Source organism: Sorex araneus, chromosome X (genome assembly GCF_027595985.1).
Source record: "Sorex araneus isolate mSorAra2 chromosome X, mSorAra2.pri, whole genome shotgun sequence".
Classification (NCBI taxonomy): Eukaryota; Metazoa; Chordata; class Mammalia; order Eulipotyphla; family Soricidae; genus Sorex; species Sorex araneus.
The window spans coordinates 203842583-203861107 of NC_073313.1; the positions used below are offsets into that span (position 1 = coordinate 203842583).

At 41.7% G+C, this 18525-nt stretch overlaps 1 protein-coding gene and 1 non-coding gene across 2 annotated transcripts; both read left to right on the plus strand.

The window, feature by feature from the left end:
* The first annotated feature begins 13789 nt into the window (after positions 1 to 13789).
* LOC101541134 (putative tRNA (cytidine(32)/guanosine(34)-2'-O)-methyltransferase) lies at positions 13790 to 14608 on the plus strand. Its single transcript, XM_055121249.1, has one exon. It carries the CDS (start codon positions 13790 to 13792, stop codon positions 14606 to 14608), a length of 819 nt encoding a protein of 272 aa, XP_054977224.1.
* A 1071-nt stretch (positions 14609 to 15679) lies between these two features.
* LOC129400267 (U1 spliceosomal RNA) lies at positions 15680 to 15835 on the plus strand. The gene has a single exon (XR_008627573.1). It is a non-coding gene; the product is annotated as a U1 spliceosomal RNA (small nuclear RNA).
* Positions 15836 to 18525: the final 2690 nt, after the last annotated feature.

The window sequence follows — 18525 nt, forward strand, 5'->3', positions numbered from 1 at the left end:
CAGTGTTTCATCATTGATCCCATCATTGTTAACTACCCTCCACCAGTGTTCTCAGATTCCCTCTCCTGCCCCCCACCCCCCACTCCAGCCCTAGCCAGATGTCTTAAAAGACATCGTTTATGTTTGGTTATTAAAGTTTGGATCTTGTGATTTCAGTGTTATTGATTCTGTGGTTAGAGTATTCGTTCTATCATTCCTCAACACCCCCGATGTACCTGTATCCCCTTGACCGCTGTCCCTGTTGTTTCTCATCTATCTCTTTTGCCTTACCTTATTTATTTCCTTCTTCCTACTCTCTGGGGCTAAGGGTGACTTAAGCATTCCCCCTTCAAACCATCACTCCTCATCCAGTTACTCTAAATGCCACAACTAAGGGATACCATTATGTGTTAATCCTTTTTCTGGCTTCACCTAACATATCTTCCAGTTCATGCCATGTTGCTGCAGATTATACGGGTTCATCAATCCTTACTACTGTGTCATATTCCATTGTGTATATTTACATGTGTATATGATACATGTCTGTTTTTGAACATGTAGGTTGATTCCTAATCCTAGCTGTTGTGCTGAGTGCTGCAGCATCATAGTGCAGTAGGGATCTGTTTTTTGAAGTAGAGAAGGACAATTCCAATCATCTCCCCCTTCTTTTAGCCTATTTAGATTCTATAAAATTCTAAATGAACTCCAACCTCTGGGAGTTAGTGCCTGACTATGTAACTACAATATAATGCCCAGTGTCATATTTCAAGGATTTAGCATATAAATATACACACTGTCTCTTGACTGTTTAAGATCATGGAAACTATCTTATTCTTAATAGAGTCAAGGTCTCTGATCTTACTAAGATATCTAGTACACTTTCATTGAAGGGTCATGCTATTATTTGTGTTTTAAAAAAAACTTTACACAGGTGTTTGAGGGGTCTTGAGACCAGTTTGTGATTTGAGCCTTAATTTGTAGTTTCTACTTCCTGTAAAAATTGTCTTTTCTGTACACAAGAAAGGATTACAGAAGAAAAATATTTCCATCAGAATTACCCAAAGTTCCAAATTACTAAAGTTATATATTTTAAATACTTTATTATAATTTAATGCAAGGCATTACTTTGGGAATGCAAACACTGTTTTACAAAGTAATTAATTTTTTTTTCTTTTACTTTTGGGCCACACACCTGGCGGTTCTCAAGGCTTGCTTCTGGCTCTGCATTCAGGGCTGATTCTTGGCAGAGCTTATGGGACCATATGGGGTGCTAAGGGTTGAATCTAGGTTAACCATGTGTAAGACAAGTGCCTTTTTTGCTGTACTATTTCTCCATCCCCATCAACTACAGTTGGGTCTTTTTTTGTTGTTTGGAGTATTGATTTTTGTTTTGTGAGCTTTAACCAACAGTGCTCAGGGCTTACTCATGACTGTTTACTCAGTTATCATGCTCAGGGGACTATATGGGTGCCAGGAATCAAACCCTGACCAGTCATACACAAGTCAGGTGACCTTACTGTCCTATCTCTCCAACCCCATAATTAAAATTATAAGTTGTTATTTTTCAGGGCTTATTTGGTTCTGTTTTGTTTTGAAGTTTCATTTAGTTTTGTTCATTTGTTAGTTTATTTGAAGGCCACACCTAGCAGTGCTCAGGGCTAAGCCCAGCCTCTATTACCATATGAGTGCTAAGGGGTGAATCAGGGTCAGCCATTGGCAAGGTAAATATTTGTTTTGTTTTTACATTGGGTCCATACCCAGTGGTGCTCAAGACTTAATCCTGGCTCTGTGCTCAGGAGTCACTCCTGGCAGGGCTTGGGGATAGATAATATTGGATGCCAGAGATCAAACCTGGGTCGGCCACAGGCAAAGCTAGTGTCCTACCTACTGTACTATCTTTCCGGCCATGCAAGGATAAGTGCTTTGATCCTGTGCATCTCTCCTGCTCTAGTTATATTATGTTTTGAGTTGCAGCGGATATAGGCTCGGTATCGGGTACTTGCACAAAGGTATATTGACCTTTATTTCCACATTCTTGTAAATATGTGCTGCTTATTATGGCTTGTGTGTCTGTGTCCCTCTCCTCCCCCCTCCTCCCCCTCCACACCGTACTGACAGGTTGAAGTTCTCAACCCCAGCGTGACTGTCCTGGAAGGTTTAGGGCCCTTTGTGGAAATAAGGAAAACCTGAGCTTATAAATTTAGATCTCTGGTCTGGTAGGATGTATGTCCTTGTAAGAGACACCAGAGAACTTTGTGTCCACAATGTGAAAACACAGTAAAAAAGTCATCTGCAAGCCAAAAAAGTGCTGTGCACCCATCATCCACATTGGGTATCCTGATCTTAGAATTGCAAAATGTATGGAAATTCATTTCTGTAGTTCAGGTCACCCAATCTATGAGTTATGACAGCCTGAGCTGACTCATCTAGCCTGCAAAGGAGCTAGTCCTTTATCTGATACAGTGCCAGGACCGAATCAGACAGTAGTAAACAATCTGTCTCCCAGCCCCATCACACAGATAGAAAGTTAGACGAAGCACCTGTCTTGTTATTCTGGTGATGACTGAGCTGCTATAAATACAGTCTCTTTTCTTAGGTCATGATAGATTCAGACTGGGCTTGCTTATGCTGATGTTCCCAGAAACCTTGTCTGTACTGCCACCCTAATTTCCTGCCTTTGGGACACTCACACCATTGGAGCATCTCATCCCACTCAGAGTATTAAAACTAGGGCTATAGATAGCCACATACCCTGACTAGAGCACACCCAGATGTGATCCAATCAGTCAATCTAGTCAGTATGTATCTGTACTTAAAAGAATAAATTTCCAACTTAGATAATAGATGGAGATGAACATTATATAATATTTAAGAATTTTGGGAGCCAGAGCAATAGTGCAGCAGGTAGGGCATTTGGCTTGCACACAACCAACCAGGGTTCAATCCTGGCATCCCATATGGTCCCCTACGCACTGCCAGGAGTGATCCCTGAGTACAGAGCAAGGATCATTTGCCAGGTGTGGCCCCCAAACTAAAACAAAGTAACTTTTTTAAAAAAATAATGTAGTACAAGAAAATTTTACTTCTGTTATATATAATAAATATACTGAATGAAAAAGAACCAAAACACATCAAGCAATTATTGATAGATAGAAAGTGATATTGAGAGTAACATTAGGATATTTTAAAACCATATTTATAACTATGGACAGATCAACTAAGATAAGGGATTAATAGCCTTAAATGATGAACTAGAGCAAATGTGAGGTTTTCTTTAAATTTTTCTATTTTATAAAGTAGTTCACAATATTTCATTACATTTAATATTCAAATACCAATCCCACCATCATTATATCTTCCCACCACCATATTTCGGGTGTTTCCAACCTGAACCCCAATCCCTGCCCCAAAGCAGAACCGAAATAATATATTTCCCTCTAATGTTGGTTGCCTCCTACTTTGAATTCCATCAAATATGGTGCAGTAGTCTTGGAGTATGACTAGAAAAGGTTCACTCATGGGTGAGGCTCAGCCCAAGTGTGTGGAGAGTGGCCATAAGAATGGAGTTGAGTTTTGGAGGTTTTAGTCTGCTGGGACTGGGTACCTTGGGGTGGGGAGGGGTCTCATCTGCCCCGCTCCGGGACACTCTGCGTGAAAGAGCCTAGCTCAGGGTCTGGCAGCAACAAACGAGTTTTATAGGCATTTCCGGAACATTTCATCTCAAACAGTACAAAACATCCCAAATATACCCCCAAATTTACATTTTTTGAAGTGTACTCAGAATGTTTTCAAGAACAGATCGTACACAAGAAAACAAGAAATATTAGTAGACTTATGAAGATTGAAATTATATTTTTTTCTAATTACCATGGTATAAAAATTAGAACTCAGTCACAAAAAGAAAAATAAGAAAAACCTCAAACTTCTGAAGAGAAATAATATGCTTCTCATTAACGACTGAATCAACAGGCAGTTAAACCGAAATTAAGACACCAGGAAACAAATGAAAACAAAAGTTACCAGAAACTATGGGATGAAGCCTAAAGAGAAGTTAATAGTGATACAAGCCTTTATAAGGACACAGAAAATTGACAAATAATTTACCTTACAGTTAAAATAACTAGAAAATAACAAAATTAAAAGCTAGTAAAAAGTACATGATGAAAATGCATCTTATGAGACCAATATTACCCTGGTAATAAAACCAGATAGAAACACAGCTAAAGAAAACCACAGACAATTAGCCCTGATAAATATAGATGCAAAATTTCTCAACAAAAATACTAGGAAAATAATTGAGCAATGCATTAAAAGGGCAGAGACCAAGGGCATAGAGTGGGGTTACTGCAGTTATATGAGACCAGTTCAACACATGCAACTCAATGTAATACACAATATCAATAAAAAGAAAAGCAAAAATTAGAATGGCAAAGAAAGCATTTGGCAAGATTTTGCATCCATTATAAAAATTCAGAAATGGGGATAGAGAAACATCTCAGCATAATAAATGCCATTTTCTATAAACCCACAGCTAATATATTTAATGGTGGAAAATAGAAAACATATGTATACATATATATATGTATATATATATAAATATATTTGTTGTTGCTCTTGTTACGGGGTTACATCCAGCAGTGCTTATGGACCATCGTTGTGGTGCCACAGTATCAAACCCAGGGTTGTACATATAAAACATGTGCTCTACATGTGCCTTTGCCCCCCGCCCCGCCCCCCCACCCCCTAACACACACATACGCCAGACTGAAAGCCTTTCTGTGATGATTGGAACAAGGGCTGGGGAGGTAGTCAATGGGTTGAGTGCATATTTTGCATGCAGAAAGTTCCTGGCACTGCATGGTTTCCTGAGCACCACCAGGAACAACCCCCAATCCCAGAACTGGGAGTAGGTTTTGAGTACTCCCAGGTGTGGTTCAAACATTACACACACACACACACACACACACACACACACACACACACGGAACAGACAAGGTCACTTCTGTTTAATTTAATATTGGAGATCTTAGCCAGATAAATGAAAAAAATCAAGAAATATAAGGGCCCCAGGTCAGAAAAGATAAAATAATCATTATTTATAAATGATATAATTAATATATGTAGCAACCACAAAGACTTTTTTCCAAAGCTATTAGAGGCACCCAGAGGAATAGTGCAGATGTTTAGATCCTGCTTTGCAAGCATGTGGTCACAAGTTCAAATCCTTGGTGTCCTCCTACATGTGCCAAGCACAGTCCTGGCAGCTCTGCTCTTTAAGCCTCAGAACTCTGCTGTCTAAGATCCCCAGAACCTCAAGTGATTTCTAGCTGCACCACAACTAGGGATTTGGGAGCACTATGAAAAAGGGCTGTGGCCCAGGCAAATATCACTCCGAGAAATATATGCAAGTGCCCCATCCGGAAGTATGAGCTTGAGGAGCAATGCTTATGCATGAGCACTGCAGCGACCCCTGGCAAGTATCACAAAGATAACTTGTGTGTCTGAATGAGGTACTTCAACCAAAGGAGGGCAAGCAAGTCACGGCAAGCATAACAGCTAAAAATGTGCAAGAAAAGCACAGTGAGGTGTTTTTGCAACCCCCAGTCATCACAGCAACAGCAGCAATAATGAAGTGTTGGGGAGGAGGGATTAACAAATTTTAAATTAAAAAACCTCAGAGGGACTGGAGAGATGGCACTGGAGGTAAGGCGCTTGCCTTGCATGCATCTGCAGAGTTCGTGACCTTTTGAATTCATGGAACCACAGTTAGTACCTTAAGCACCTCCTGGGGTCACTCCTAAGCAATACCAGAATGGCCCAAACAGCACTTTCCCAAATCTATTAGAAATAATAAGTACGGGCCTGGAGCAACAGTACAGCGTGTAGGGCATTTGCCTTGCATGCGGCTGACCCAAGTTCGATTCCCAGCATCCCATATGGTCCCCCGAGTACTGCCAGGAGTAATTCCTGAGTGCATGAGCCAGGAGTAACCCTTGTGCAATGCCAAGTGTGACCCCAAAAAAAGCCAAAAATAATAAATAAATAATTATAATAATAATAAGTACAACGAAGTGGCAGGTTACAAATCAATGCATAAGATTTGTTGCATTCCTATATGCAAATAATTAACAAGAAAAAATTAAGAAAGCAATTCCATTTATAATTGAATCATAAAGAATCAAATACCTAGGGATACATGTAACAAAGGAGATGAAAGATCTGTGTAACAGAAACTACAAGGCATAGGTAAAAAACAGAACAAGACAGAAGTTAACTTGCCTAACATGCAGCTGGCTCATACTCCATCCTCAGAATTCCATAAGGTCCCCTGACATAAGGTCCTGACATAAGGGACATAAAGTGCCTGAGTGCAGATCAGGAGTAGCACCTCTGGGTGTGGCCCCCCAAACAAAAAAACAACAAATAAAAAAAGACATATTAGAAGGAAAAACATTCCATGTACATGGATGGGGAGAATTAATATAATCAAAAATGTCCATTCTTCCAAAAAGTGGTAGATTTAATGCAGTCCATATAAAATTTCAATGACAGTTTTAAAGATATTAAAGATATTAAAGATATTAAAGTTCATATAGTCATACACAACCTGATACGGAGTAATATAAGATCTGAACTTGCTCAGGTAATCCTGAGGAAGAAAAGTGAAAGTACAACCATTATGTTACCTGACTTAAAACTATACTACAGTGTGACGGGTCTTTTTTTTAAGTTTTTTTTTTTTATTGAGTCACAGAAAATACACAGTTACAAGGTTGTCCATGATTGGGTTTTAACTATATATTATATTCTAACACCTGTGTACATTTCCCACCACCAGTGTCCCCAGTTTCTTTCCCGCCTTCTCTCCTAGTGTGTCAGTTATTAAACTATGTTTTATTGGAATAAAAGTACACAAGCATCAGTGGATTAGAACTGAAAGCCCCAAAATGTATCACTCTTTATTTTATAACAAAAGATCTAAGATTATACAACAGAGATAGGAGAGTCTCTTCAAAAAGTGGTGCTGGGACAACCGGGCAAAACAACAAAGCTGGAGAGCTCTTTAACCCACATATAAAAACATATTCAAAATAGGATTGAAAATCTCAGTAATAAGACCTGAGATCATAATAAACATAGAAGATGAAAACGAAAAGCATCGGTGAAGCATTGCATGACTTTAGCATTAGAGATGTCCTTGGGCTCAACCCAACAAGGGAAAGAAAAGATAAACAACTAGCATTGCATTAAATTTTAAACCTTTTCAATTTTAAAAAATAAACAAGCAGAAAATGACTATTGAATGTGAGAAGATATTTGTGTATAATACATTGATAATATTTTTGATAATATTTTTAAAATATAAAAATTTATTCAGGGCTAGGGAAATAGTTCAAAGGACAGAGCGCTTACTTTGCATGCAGGAGGTCCAGGTTAGAACCCCAGCACCGGAGTGTCCCTTGAGCACCACCAGGAATAGCCCACAAGCAAAACTGTGTGTGGCCTAAACCTGCCTTCCCAAATTTATACATAATTCCTGAGTTCAGAGTTAGGAGTAATCCCTGAGGACCCCCGGGTGTGGCCCCAAAACAACAAGAAAGGGAAAAAAGGGCAGAAAAGACTGATCAATAAATATACAGAAGACTTAAGTAGATACTTCTCCAAAGAGAATGTAGGAATGTAGACATTAGGTAAATGAAGGAAAATGATCATCACTATTTATCAGGAAAATGCAAATTGAGCTCACAGCAAGATATCACCTCCAAGGTGATAATGGAAAATACGCATTAACAAGTATTGAAGGGGGTGTGGGAGAAAATAAATACTCCTGTATTGTTGATGGAACAATAAATCGTGCAACCTTTTGGAAAATGCCATGGAACTTTCTTAAGGTAAAGCTAGAACTTCTATATGATCTAATAATCCAATTTTTTAGTATCTAGCTGAAGAATTAAAATTAACGCAGAAGAGGCTGGAGCGATAGCACAGCGGGTAGGGCGTTTGCCTTGCACGCGGCCGACCCGGTTCTAATCTCAGCATCCCATATGGTCCCCTGAGCACCGCCAGGGATAATTCCTGAGTGAAAAGCCAGGAGTAACCCCTGTGCATCGCCGGGTGTGACCCAAAAACAAAACAAACAAACAAACAAACAAAAATTAATGCAAAAGTTCAGCCACACAATGTTGTTTTGTTTGTTTGGCTGTTGTTTTTTCTTTTTTAATCACACCCAGAGCGTTCAGGGCTATGCCTGGCTCTGTGCTTAGGGATCACCCCTAGCAGAGCTCAGTGGACCATATGTTTTGCCAGGAATAGAACCTGGTTGGTCACATGCAAAGCTAGAACCCTACTCACTATACTCAGATCCTGCATGATGTGTATTTTAACCCTATTAACCCACACTTCTTTCTTTTCCAATAACCACTATTTTATTCCTGTAGGGTTTTTTTTTCTGTTCATTCAGTTATTTCATTTCTTTATATGTGAGTGAAATAATATGGTATTGACTTTTTCCATCTGAATGATTTTACTCACCATAAAATCACCTGATTACAAGTAAGTGGTTGCAAATAGCAGGATTTCATCTTACCATATATTCTTTATTGATGTAACTATCAATGGCACTTATTTTGTTTATTGTGGATAATGCTGTGATGAACATGGAGTACATATAAATATGAATTGGTGGGGGATATTTTTGTGTGTGTTCTTCAAATTTGTACCCAAGCATTGAAACAATTGAACCATATGGTACTTCTTAATTTTTAAAGTCCAAACTACCCTTGCCAATTTGCATTCCTACCATGGTGTACAAGGGTTCTTTTGATTAAAATAATAACAAAAAGAGCTGGAGAGATAGTAGAATGGGCAGGGTGCTTGCCTTGCATGCAGCTGACCCAGGTTCCATCCCTAGCATACCATACGGTCCCCCAAGCCCTTCCAGGAGTAATTCCTTAGTGCAGAGCCAGGAGTAACCCCTGAGCATTGCTGAATGTGACCCAAACTATCCCCCACTCCAGAATTAAATAAAATAACAAAAATGTAAATTTGGGGACTGGGATCATGGCTCAGTGGTAAAATTTCTACCTGCCTTGCATGTGTGAGGAACTGGGTCTTTTTCTTGGCACTGCAAAACTAAAATAAACAAAAAAGCATTCCAATTCCATGGATTTATATGCACATGGCTTATGTCAGTTCAAACTGTTACTCTTATTGAAGGTTAATTTATTCCATCTTGAATTAGTGGGAGCCTCCAGATTCTTTTCCAATCCCTTTAGGCACAGCCCCAACCATTTGGGGTAGCTTCTTTGCCAACCAGTAAGAAAAGACACTCCTGTCTCATCTTGTCCACTTCCTGCCACAAACCTAAAATCAGCATTTCTCCAACCTGGTTTCTCTTAGTGAGAAATAGAATTTCAAGACTACAGTCTGGGTGCTAGTGATGTTTATACTATTGGGTTGCTTGCTGTTGCTAGACCAAAAATCAAAACACATGATTAAAATAACACAATAGACAAAAGAGGGGTGTTTCGAGTTAAAAGTTTCTAAGGTCCTAGCTTTGTCAGGGAAGTGGTAAAAATGCTTCAGGATATACCTAACCTATTCTAGCCTGATGTCTGTCTTTCTTTTTTTTTTTTCTTTTTGAGTCACACCTGGCGATGCACAGGGGTTACTCCTGGCTCTGCACTCTGGAATTACTCCTGACGGTGCTCAAGGGACCATATGGGATGCTGGGGATCGAACCCGGGTCAGCCGCGTGCAAGGCAAACGCCCTACCCGCTGTGCTATCACTCCAGCCCCCTGATGTCTGTCTTTCAAAAAAAGTAGAAAAAGTATTGTAGTTTGGATTTTTTTCTTTAACTAAGAGCTTATTTTTATTGTATTTTAGGTAATAGGGTTACAATAGAGTTCATTGTGATACCAGATCTTAAGTCACTTAGCATAATAAAATTGTAACTTTATTTGAATTATAACATTATATATAACCTATTTACATATTTACCTTTCTTTCACACATCATTCTCAGAATAAATACACTAATAGACAGTCAGTTGATTATAAATGTTCAACAATTATGGATTTCTTCAAAATTCTGAAAAAGGTCTGGCAGGTTTAGTGATAGAATATATATATGCATGCCAGTGTGTGAAGCCTTGCTTTGATCTATGGCACCACAAAAATCAATAAATTAATCTGAATAGAAAGCAGAACAGACAGATTGAAACTGGCCAAATACCACCCAGGACCACAGTATTTAGACAGAGGAAAGAATGATAATGAATTCAAACAAAAAACTCTACACATAGTTTTAAAAGTAGGGAAGTTTAGAGCATTTTTCTTCATTGTTCTTAACATACATCTTTGAAACAATCTATGAAAAGACTTCCCTTCTGCTTTCCACCCTTCAGTTTTCCATATTAGGCCTGTATTCTTGAAGACTTAGCCAAGAATTTAGCTAAGTCTTGGCCAAATTGCATTTCCGTGGGAGGGAAATGAAGAGATGGAAGGCCCCTCTTGGTGACGTTTGGTTCTTAATGCCAGGGAAGATTAGTTTGGTATTTGGCCCTGACACTGTGCTGTTAGGGCCTGCAGTGTTGGGGCAGGTGACATGTGGTACCAGGGATTCTGCTGGGGGCCTCTCACATGCAAGCCATGTGCTCTAAGCCTTTAAGCTATCTCCTTGGCCTCCAAATCTTTATTTTCTTTTTCCCACCCCAATTTCTGCCTATAAAATAAGTTAGGAAACTTCTCTATCATGGTTTGGGGCAGAGATTATATACCGTTTGGAAGCCCTGAGTCTAAATATTTACTTGGTCTCTCCAAAATCACAACTAGTCTATCACAACTTCCTACTTAGTCTATGAAATTAGTAGAAAATTAAAACAAAAATTGTATGTACTAAAAGTGATGATTATTCTCTTGGTTGGAAGGACTTAAGTATTCAATTACATTTTGTGTCTTTGAGTTTTTCATCTTGCCTATCTATAATATTTTGAATATTCTGACTGGGCATTTTTCCATAGTCACATCCACCTTCTTTGAACCTCGGCTTTCATTCTATAAATTATAAATAAAGATGTTCTTAGTCATTGCAATGGGTGAGCCAAAACTTTGAAATCTTTTTTTTAAGTGAGGAAGATCAAAGTTTTATGAGAAAACAACTGCAAAAATATAACAAAATATCTGTGGCAGTAGAGCATCCTGTCTCATAAATCCAGGATCAGGAAAGTTTTCATCAGTCTCCTTCCCTTTCTGTAAAACTTAGAATTTAGAGGAATTAAAGATGAGGGAAAAGAAAGCCACCTTCCCATTTCTGGGATGACCTAGCTCCTCAACTTGCAGTGACATTTCTGAGGACAACTGAGAGAAATACGTCAAGATTACTAATGAAAAAGTCTTTTGGATCTGAACTTCGTTAGGGGGTAAATACTTCTTTCCCTCTCTTGAGATGCCATCTGAAGAGGAAGTGGCTCTGTTACAGTGGAAGTGGGAGAGGCAGGCACCCCTAAATTTACTATATGGTGGTACCTGATGGCAATCTGAATGGTCCTAATTTTAAAATCAGTCAGATTCTGGTACCTCGTTGAAATAGGGCACAGGCAACCAGACGGCAAAAACAGCTAAAATGGTGGTGGTGGTGGTGGTGGTGATGGGAATACTGAATATATATAAACAGGGGTGAGGAATTGCTGGAATTAACAAATATCTCAGGCCTCTCTGGCTGCTCCTCAGAGGAGGGATAACTTTTTTTTTTTAATTGAGTCACCGTGAGAACAGTTACAGGGCTTTTAGGATCGAGTCTGTCATACTATGCTCAAACACCCATCCCTTCACCAGTGCACATATTCCACCACCAAAAAACCCAGCATACTCCCCCCTCCCAGTCACCCTCTGCCGGTGTGGCAGATGATTTTCACTTTACTCTTTCCTTACTTTGATTACATTCAATTTTCGACAGGAAACTCACTATCATTATTTGGAGTTTTTCCTCCAACAGTCAGACCTGTCGGAATGGCATCATTAGATTGTATGTTTTCTATTGTTGGTAACAAAGAGCATATGATGTTGCACGGTTGCGAAAGCGGCTGCCCAGTTTTGGAATTCTGGTATTAAGTCCAGAGGTATTTCTGCCAGGAGCCGCTGCATTCTGAAATTGGTTTCTATGGGGCTGGGGTCATGGCTATTCAGGAACAGAGGAGCTGTCCATGGGTGACCGCTCGGGGTCTCATTTGGGCAGGAGGCAGGGCCGGTTCTGCCTAGCGGAGGGATAACTTTTGATTATTAAAGTTAAAGGAATAAATTGAGAAGACTGGGGCTGGAGCTGTAGTACAGCAGGTAGGGTGTTTTCTGGGGTTCGATCCCCACCATCCCATATGGTCCCCCGAGCACCACCGGGAATAATTCCTGAGTGCAGAGCCAGATTCCTGTGCATCACCAGATATGCAAAAAAATAAAATAAATTGGAAAGTCTCTGTTCTGCCTAAAATCTGCTCTGGGAGTCTCTAGAGTGTGCCAACACTCTCTATGATTAAATGAAACACAAATATAGGGGATCCTCTCATTTGAAAAAACAAGCTAATATCGCACATTGATCATCAAACAAATGCCATATCTGAACACACATCTAATTCCTTTGTCTTATTTTCCAGTTAGCTCGGAAATTGTATGAGTGTCTTTTCCTCTAAGATCCAAAGGTAGATCTAGGAATTTATCTTACAGATATACTTACATATGCATGAATAAATGGGTACAAACTTCTTTTTGCTGCATTGTAAGAGTGAAAAGACAAATCAGGGCGGGACCATAGTTTCAAGGGCTGGAGCACATGCATGGTAGATATGGGGGTGTCAGGGGGTATGGTGACCCCTTGAGCCATTGTTTGACCTCTAAACTCTGGCGTAGAGAATGCTCCAATAGTTAAAAAAAAATTTTGAGAGTAATCTAATGTCCGTGTCTAGTTCTTTTATTTAAATGCCACTCCACGGGGCTGGAGTGATAGCACAGCGGGTAGGGCGTTTGCCTTGCACGCGGCCGACCCGGGTTCAAATCCCAGCATCCCATATGGTCCCCTGAGCACCGCCAGGGGTAATTCCTGAGTGCATGAGCGAGGAATGATCCCTGTGCATTGCCGGGTGTGACCCAAAAAGCAAAATAAATAAATAAATAAATGCCACACCACAATGGAATACTAGGTAGTTGTAATGCCAAAACAAGGCTCAAGAGTGATTAATACTGATAAACAAGGGGGGATGGGGCTGGAGTGATAGAACAGTGGGGGAGGGTGTTTGCCTTGCACGTGGCCAGCCAGGGCTCGATCCTCAGCATCCCATATGGTCCCCCGAGCACGCCAGGAGTAATTCCTAATTGCAGAGCCAGGAGTAACCCCTGAGCATTGCTGGGTGTAACCCAAAATGCAAAAAAAAAAAAGAAAAGAAAAAAGAGAAAAAAAAGAAACAAGGGGGCGGGAGCAATACTATAGCGGGTAGGGCATTTGCCTTGCACACTGCCAACCCGGGTTCAATCCCGGGCATCCCTTATGGTCCCCCAAGCACCACCAGGCATAATTCCCGAGCACAGAGCCAGGAGTAACCCCTGAGCATCGCTGGGTGTTACCCAAAATGAAAAATAAATAAAAAATAAATAAACAAATAAATAAAAGAAACAGTTAGAAACCAAACCCGGCGTTGAACAAACCCCAGGCCTTCGTGTACTGTACTATTCATTGAATAGGAACCGGAAACGAAGCTGGGGTGGGGTGGAGGCGGAGGGAGCGCTTCCGGTTGGCAGTTCCCTGTGCCAAGAGCTGTGCGCCATGGGCCGCACGACCAAGGACAAACGGGACATCTACTACCGCCTGGCGAAGGAGAAGGGCTGGCGGGCGCGCAGTGCCTTCAAGCTGCTGCAGCTGGACGAGGAGTTCCAGTTATTCCAGGGCGTGAGCAGGGCCGTGGACCTGTGTGCGGCGCCGGGAAGCTGGAGCCAGGTGCTGAGCCGCAAGCTCGGAGCCCCGGGCGTGGGCCACGTGGTGGCCGTGGACGTTCAGGCCATGGCCCCGGTGCCGGGCGTGCTACAGATCCAAGGGGACATTACCCAGATGGCCACAGCCCAGGAGATCATCCAGCACTTCCAGGGCTGCCCCGCTGACCTCGTGGTGTGCGACGGGGCCCCGGATGTCACCGGCCTCCGCGACGTGGATGAGTTCCTGCAGGCCCAGCTCCTCCTGGCCGCGCTCAGCATCGCCACGCACGTCTTAAAGCCCGGCGGCTGCTTCGTGGCCAAGGTCTTCCGAGGCCGGGATGCGACGCTGCTGCACAGCCAGCTGCGCGTCTTCTTTCCCAGCGTGGTCTGGGCCAAGCCCAGGAGCAGCCGCCCGTCCAGCATCGAAGCCTTCGTGGTCTGTAAGCATTACGAGCCCCCGCCGGGCCTCTTGCTGGATCTGACCACTCCTCCGCCCTGCCTTTCCTCCAGCCAGTTAAGCGGGCCTAGCCGCATCCTTGTGCCATTTGTTACCTGTGGGGACCTGAGCCCCTATGATTTGGGCCCAGGTGACCCCCAAGATTTGGGGGCTTGCTCCGAGCACGAGCACAGCTCGGCCACACAGCAGCTCTGCTCACCGAGGGCTGCACGGTGAAGGAGGGCAGGCGGTCATGCAGATGGCTCCTCCAGGCTGGCCCCCCACAGCGGGCACATTAACCCAGCCCCCCTCCCCCTCCCCCCCACTTCTCCACATCTTGCCAACCTTGGAGGTGGAAGACAGTGAAATGAATTTGTTTAACCTAACACATTAAATAAGCGATCAGAAGCTGTTGGCACTCAGAAAAGTGAGATTTTGTATGGATTTTTTTTGGGGGGGTGGGGCTTTGGAGTTTTGGGGGTCACACCCTTTGGTGCTCAGGGCTTACTCCTGACTCTACACTTAGGGATCACTCCTAGTAGGGCTCGGGGGACCATACGTGATGCTGGGACTCGAACTGGGGTGCTAGGCAAGCATCTTACTCACTCTACATCGTTCCTACCCATGAACTTGTTTCAAGTATTAAACTCATCATGTGGTCCAGACATCCCAGCTCTGAGTAGGAACCTGCAATGACTATCACAGAATGTCTGAGCTACAGGAATTGCTGAGTGAGGTCTTCCCTCTTCTCTCATTATGTCCAGGATTTTCACCGCTAGTAGAAATTATTCACCTGGATGAGAACTTGACTCAGGAAAATATTACATCTTTATGCTTACTAATACAACTAAAATTTAGTTTTTCCTCAACAATGTGAATTATAGCAAAAATTCACACAGAAAAGTAATATATTTTCTTGTACATTTATAAAATATTTCATGAAGAAATACAAAGAATTGGGGACCTTATTACATGATTTGTATTTGCTTGTCCTTAGTTCAGAAATATAACAGACAAGGACAAATTTTAAAGAAATAATACAATTCAAACTAGGAGTGAATATCTCTTTCAAACCTGTAGGTGGGTTATAAGTTAAACAATGGATTAGTGCATTGGAATAAATGTAAATTTAGGCATGTGAATTTAGCCATGTAAATTGCAAAGATGACTATATATTGACTTTTTTTAAAGCTTAACTTGCGTTTGAGTAGTCAGTTTCTAGTTAGAGAAATGAAAGTTTCCAGTAAATAAAATAAAAGCTCTAGGTATTGAAATATGTATCGATTGTCATTGTGAGTAGTGCTTTATATCCTTCCCTGGCAGGGGGGGCACCATGGTCATAAAGGTGATTTTCCCAGGGTGAGGCACTCCCACGAATGTGCTAATTCCTGAGGTTCCTCTGCATGTGGGAAGCTCTACTGCATAGTTGGTGGTAGTGGAGGACTGTGTTTGCATTTTCCCCTGAATTTAAAAAAAAAGAGAAAGCTAAAGAAGGTTTGGGGAAATTTAGATCTATACTAAGTTCCTCCCTGTATGGGGAGTTGCTTTTCCTTTTTCCTCTACTTTCCAATAAACTTTTCTACTTTCTTTAAAAATAAAAATAAAAATTTGGAGGGTAGGGTGTTTCCCATGTGTGTGGAAGATCTAGGTTCAATCCTGGCATTCCATGTGGTCCCCTGTGCCCTACCAGGAATGATCCCCTGAGCACAGAGCCAGGAGTAAGTCCTGAGCACTGCCAGATGTGGCCCTACAAACAACAACAACAACAATTTTTTTTTTAAAGTTTTGAGCCAAAGAGATAGCACAGAGATTAAGGAGCTTGCCTTACAAGCACTGACCCTTGTTTGATCCCACAACTGAACCCTGAGTACCACGATTTCTCTGAGCACTTCCTGGTATGGACCAGCTGCCCAAGTACCCACAAACCTGCATGCTTTCATTTATTAAGAAACTCCTCATTGAGAACCTCCTCTGTTCCAGGAGTGATTTGAAAACAAAGAGAGCAGGGAGTGGACATACTCCTGGTTTTTTTTTTTTGGGGGGGGGGTCAAGGGGAGAAAAGGGTCCCACAACTGGCGGTACTCGGGCCTTACAACCTCCCTGCTGTACTATCTCTCCAGCCCCTCCTGTTCTTTTGAGAGTCTCTGCTGGCAGAGCAAACACAGTGATCAGCAAGCAATAAGGGGGTGGGGGGGGGTTATCATTCTAATTGTTGTGGGAGCCACATCTTGTGGTGCTTGGGGCTCATCAGGGTCACACTCAGCTGTGCTGGGAGAGAGGGGAGCCCTACAGTATGGAAGAGTAAACTCAGGGAGCCACATCAGCCCAAGAAGATATTGTTGTTTATTTATTTGTATTATTGTATGTATATGTGTGTTTGTTGCTGGAGATTCAACAACAAAAAGTGAATTTATGAGGGGGGCTGGGGTGGGTGGTGGGGATGGCAGACGACATTGAGATATTGGTGTAAGGACATTGACCACTCTGATACAGTGTTGGAAAGTTAAATGCCTGAAACTTTATTATTAAAAGGAATCGTCTCAATATGTAAATTAAAAGTGAAGGGAGAATTGTGATAGTTGTAAGTGCTTGTGCTGGAGAGGTAGCACAACAGTTTAAGCACATAGTTTGCATGTGGGAGGCCTAGGTTGATCCCTGGCACCGTATAATCCACCAAGCACTGCCAGGAGCAGTGCAGGTATGGCTCCAAAAGCTCCCCTGCTCCAAGAAACATTTAAAAAAAAAAGTAATAGTGCCGAAAAGAAAATAAATCAGCATTTAAGAGAATAGAGTAGCTAGTGTAAGAGTGTATTTTTTTTTCTGAGTTAAATTCTTGTGACAAACAAAATGTACCAAGCATATATAATAAGACCCTCTGTGCTGAGCATCATTTGGGGACACTGGGCATAAAGCCGTGTAGAGAGAAGACACAGCTTTGCTTTCAAGTAATCAAATCAATACATAAAATGCAAAGTCAGATTTCTCACAATGTCCCAGAGAAGATGGGGAATTACTAACATAGTATGTTCTACATGTCAAGTGACAGCCAGATTGCAGCCACTATACATTCTTCCGGGAGGATTTCTGATAAACTCTTTTTCTTTTCTTTTCTTTTTTTTTTTATAAACTCTTTTAACAAAGAAATCTTAGGGTGCTGAAGAGATAGTACAGTGGATAGGGCACTTGCTTTGCACATGACTAACCTGGGTTCAATCCCCAACACTGCCAGGAATGATCCCTGAGCCCAGAGTGAGGAGTAACTAACACCTGAGCACCTCTAGGTGTGGCCCCCAAACACAAACAAAATCTTAGGAAAACAGATCTTATAAAACCATGATAGCAGTAATAATAAGTGAATTTTCAAGTCCACAGTTTGTCGTGATTTCTTTTCACATTTTAAATATTCACTTTTATAATTAATGATTTCTAATTATACTTTTTATATTTAAAGAATTTTTATTGAAGTAGCATAGTTTACAGTGGTATTGCAATGATTGTTGCATACTTGCAGAGCTGCTACACCAATCCCTCTACTTGTGTGACAAAATCTTCCTCCACCATTATTGCCCCCCCTCCGCCCCCGCCACTCCCCAGTCCCCTTAGCCCCTCAGTTCCCAGTGATATTGATCATGTCTCAGGGTTTGTTTCTATTGGGAATTCTCTAATCCCTCCTTTATTGTTGTTGTTTTTGGGTCACAGCTAGTGGGGCCTTAGAATTTACTCCTGGTTGTGCATTCAGGATTCAGCATTCAGGGATCACTCCTGGCAGTGCTCAGGTGACCATATGGAATGCCAGGGATCAAACCCAGGTTAGCCACATGCAAGGCAAATACCCTACTCACTATATTATCACTCCAGCCCCATGCATACATTTGTTTCTGAAAGAAACCCTTTTCCCCAGATTCTATCAGTGTCAGATCCCACATTTATATTAACTCAACCTGGATGTGTCCATAAGATATCAAGTGGTAATAAATTTTATGAAGAAAAATAAATTGGAGGCCCAAGTTAAGTAGAGAAGGTAGGGCACTTGCCTTGCATGCACTGATGCAGGTTCAATCCCCAAACCCACATATGGTCAGTCCCCCGAGCCTGCCAGAAGTGATCTCTAAGCACAGAGCCAGGCGTAAGCCCTGAGCACAGCTGCGTGTGGC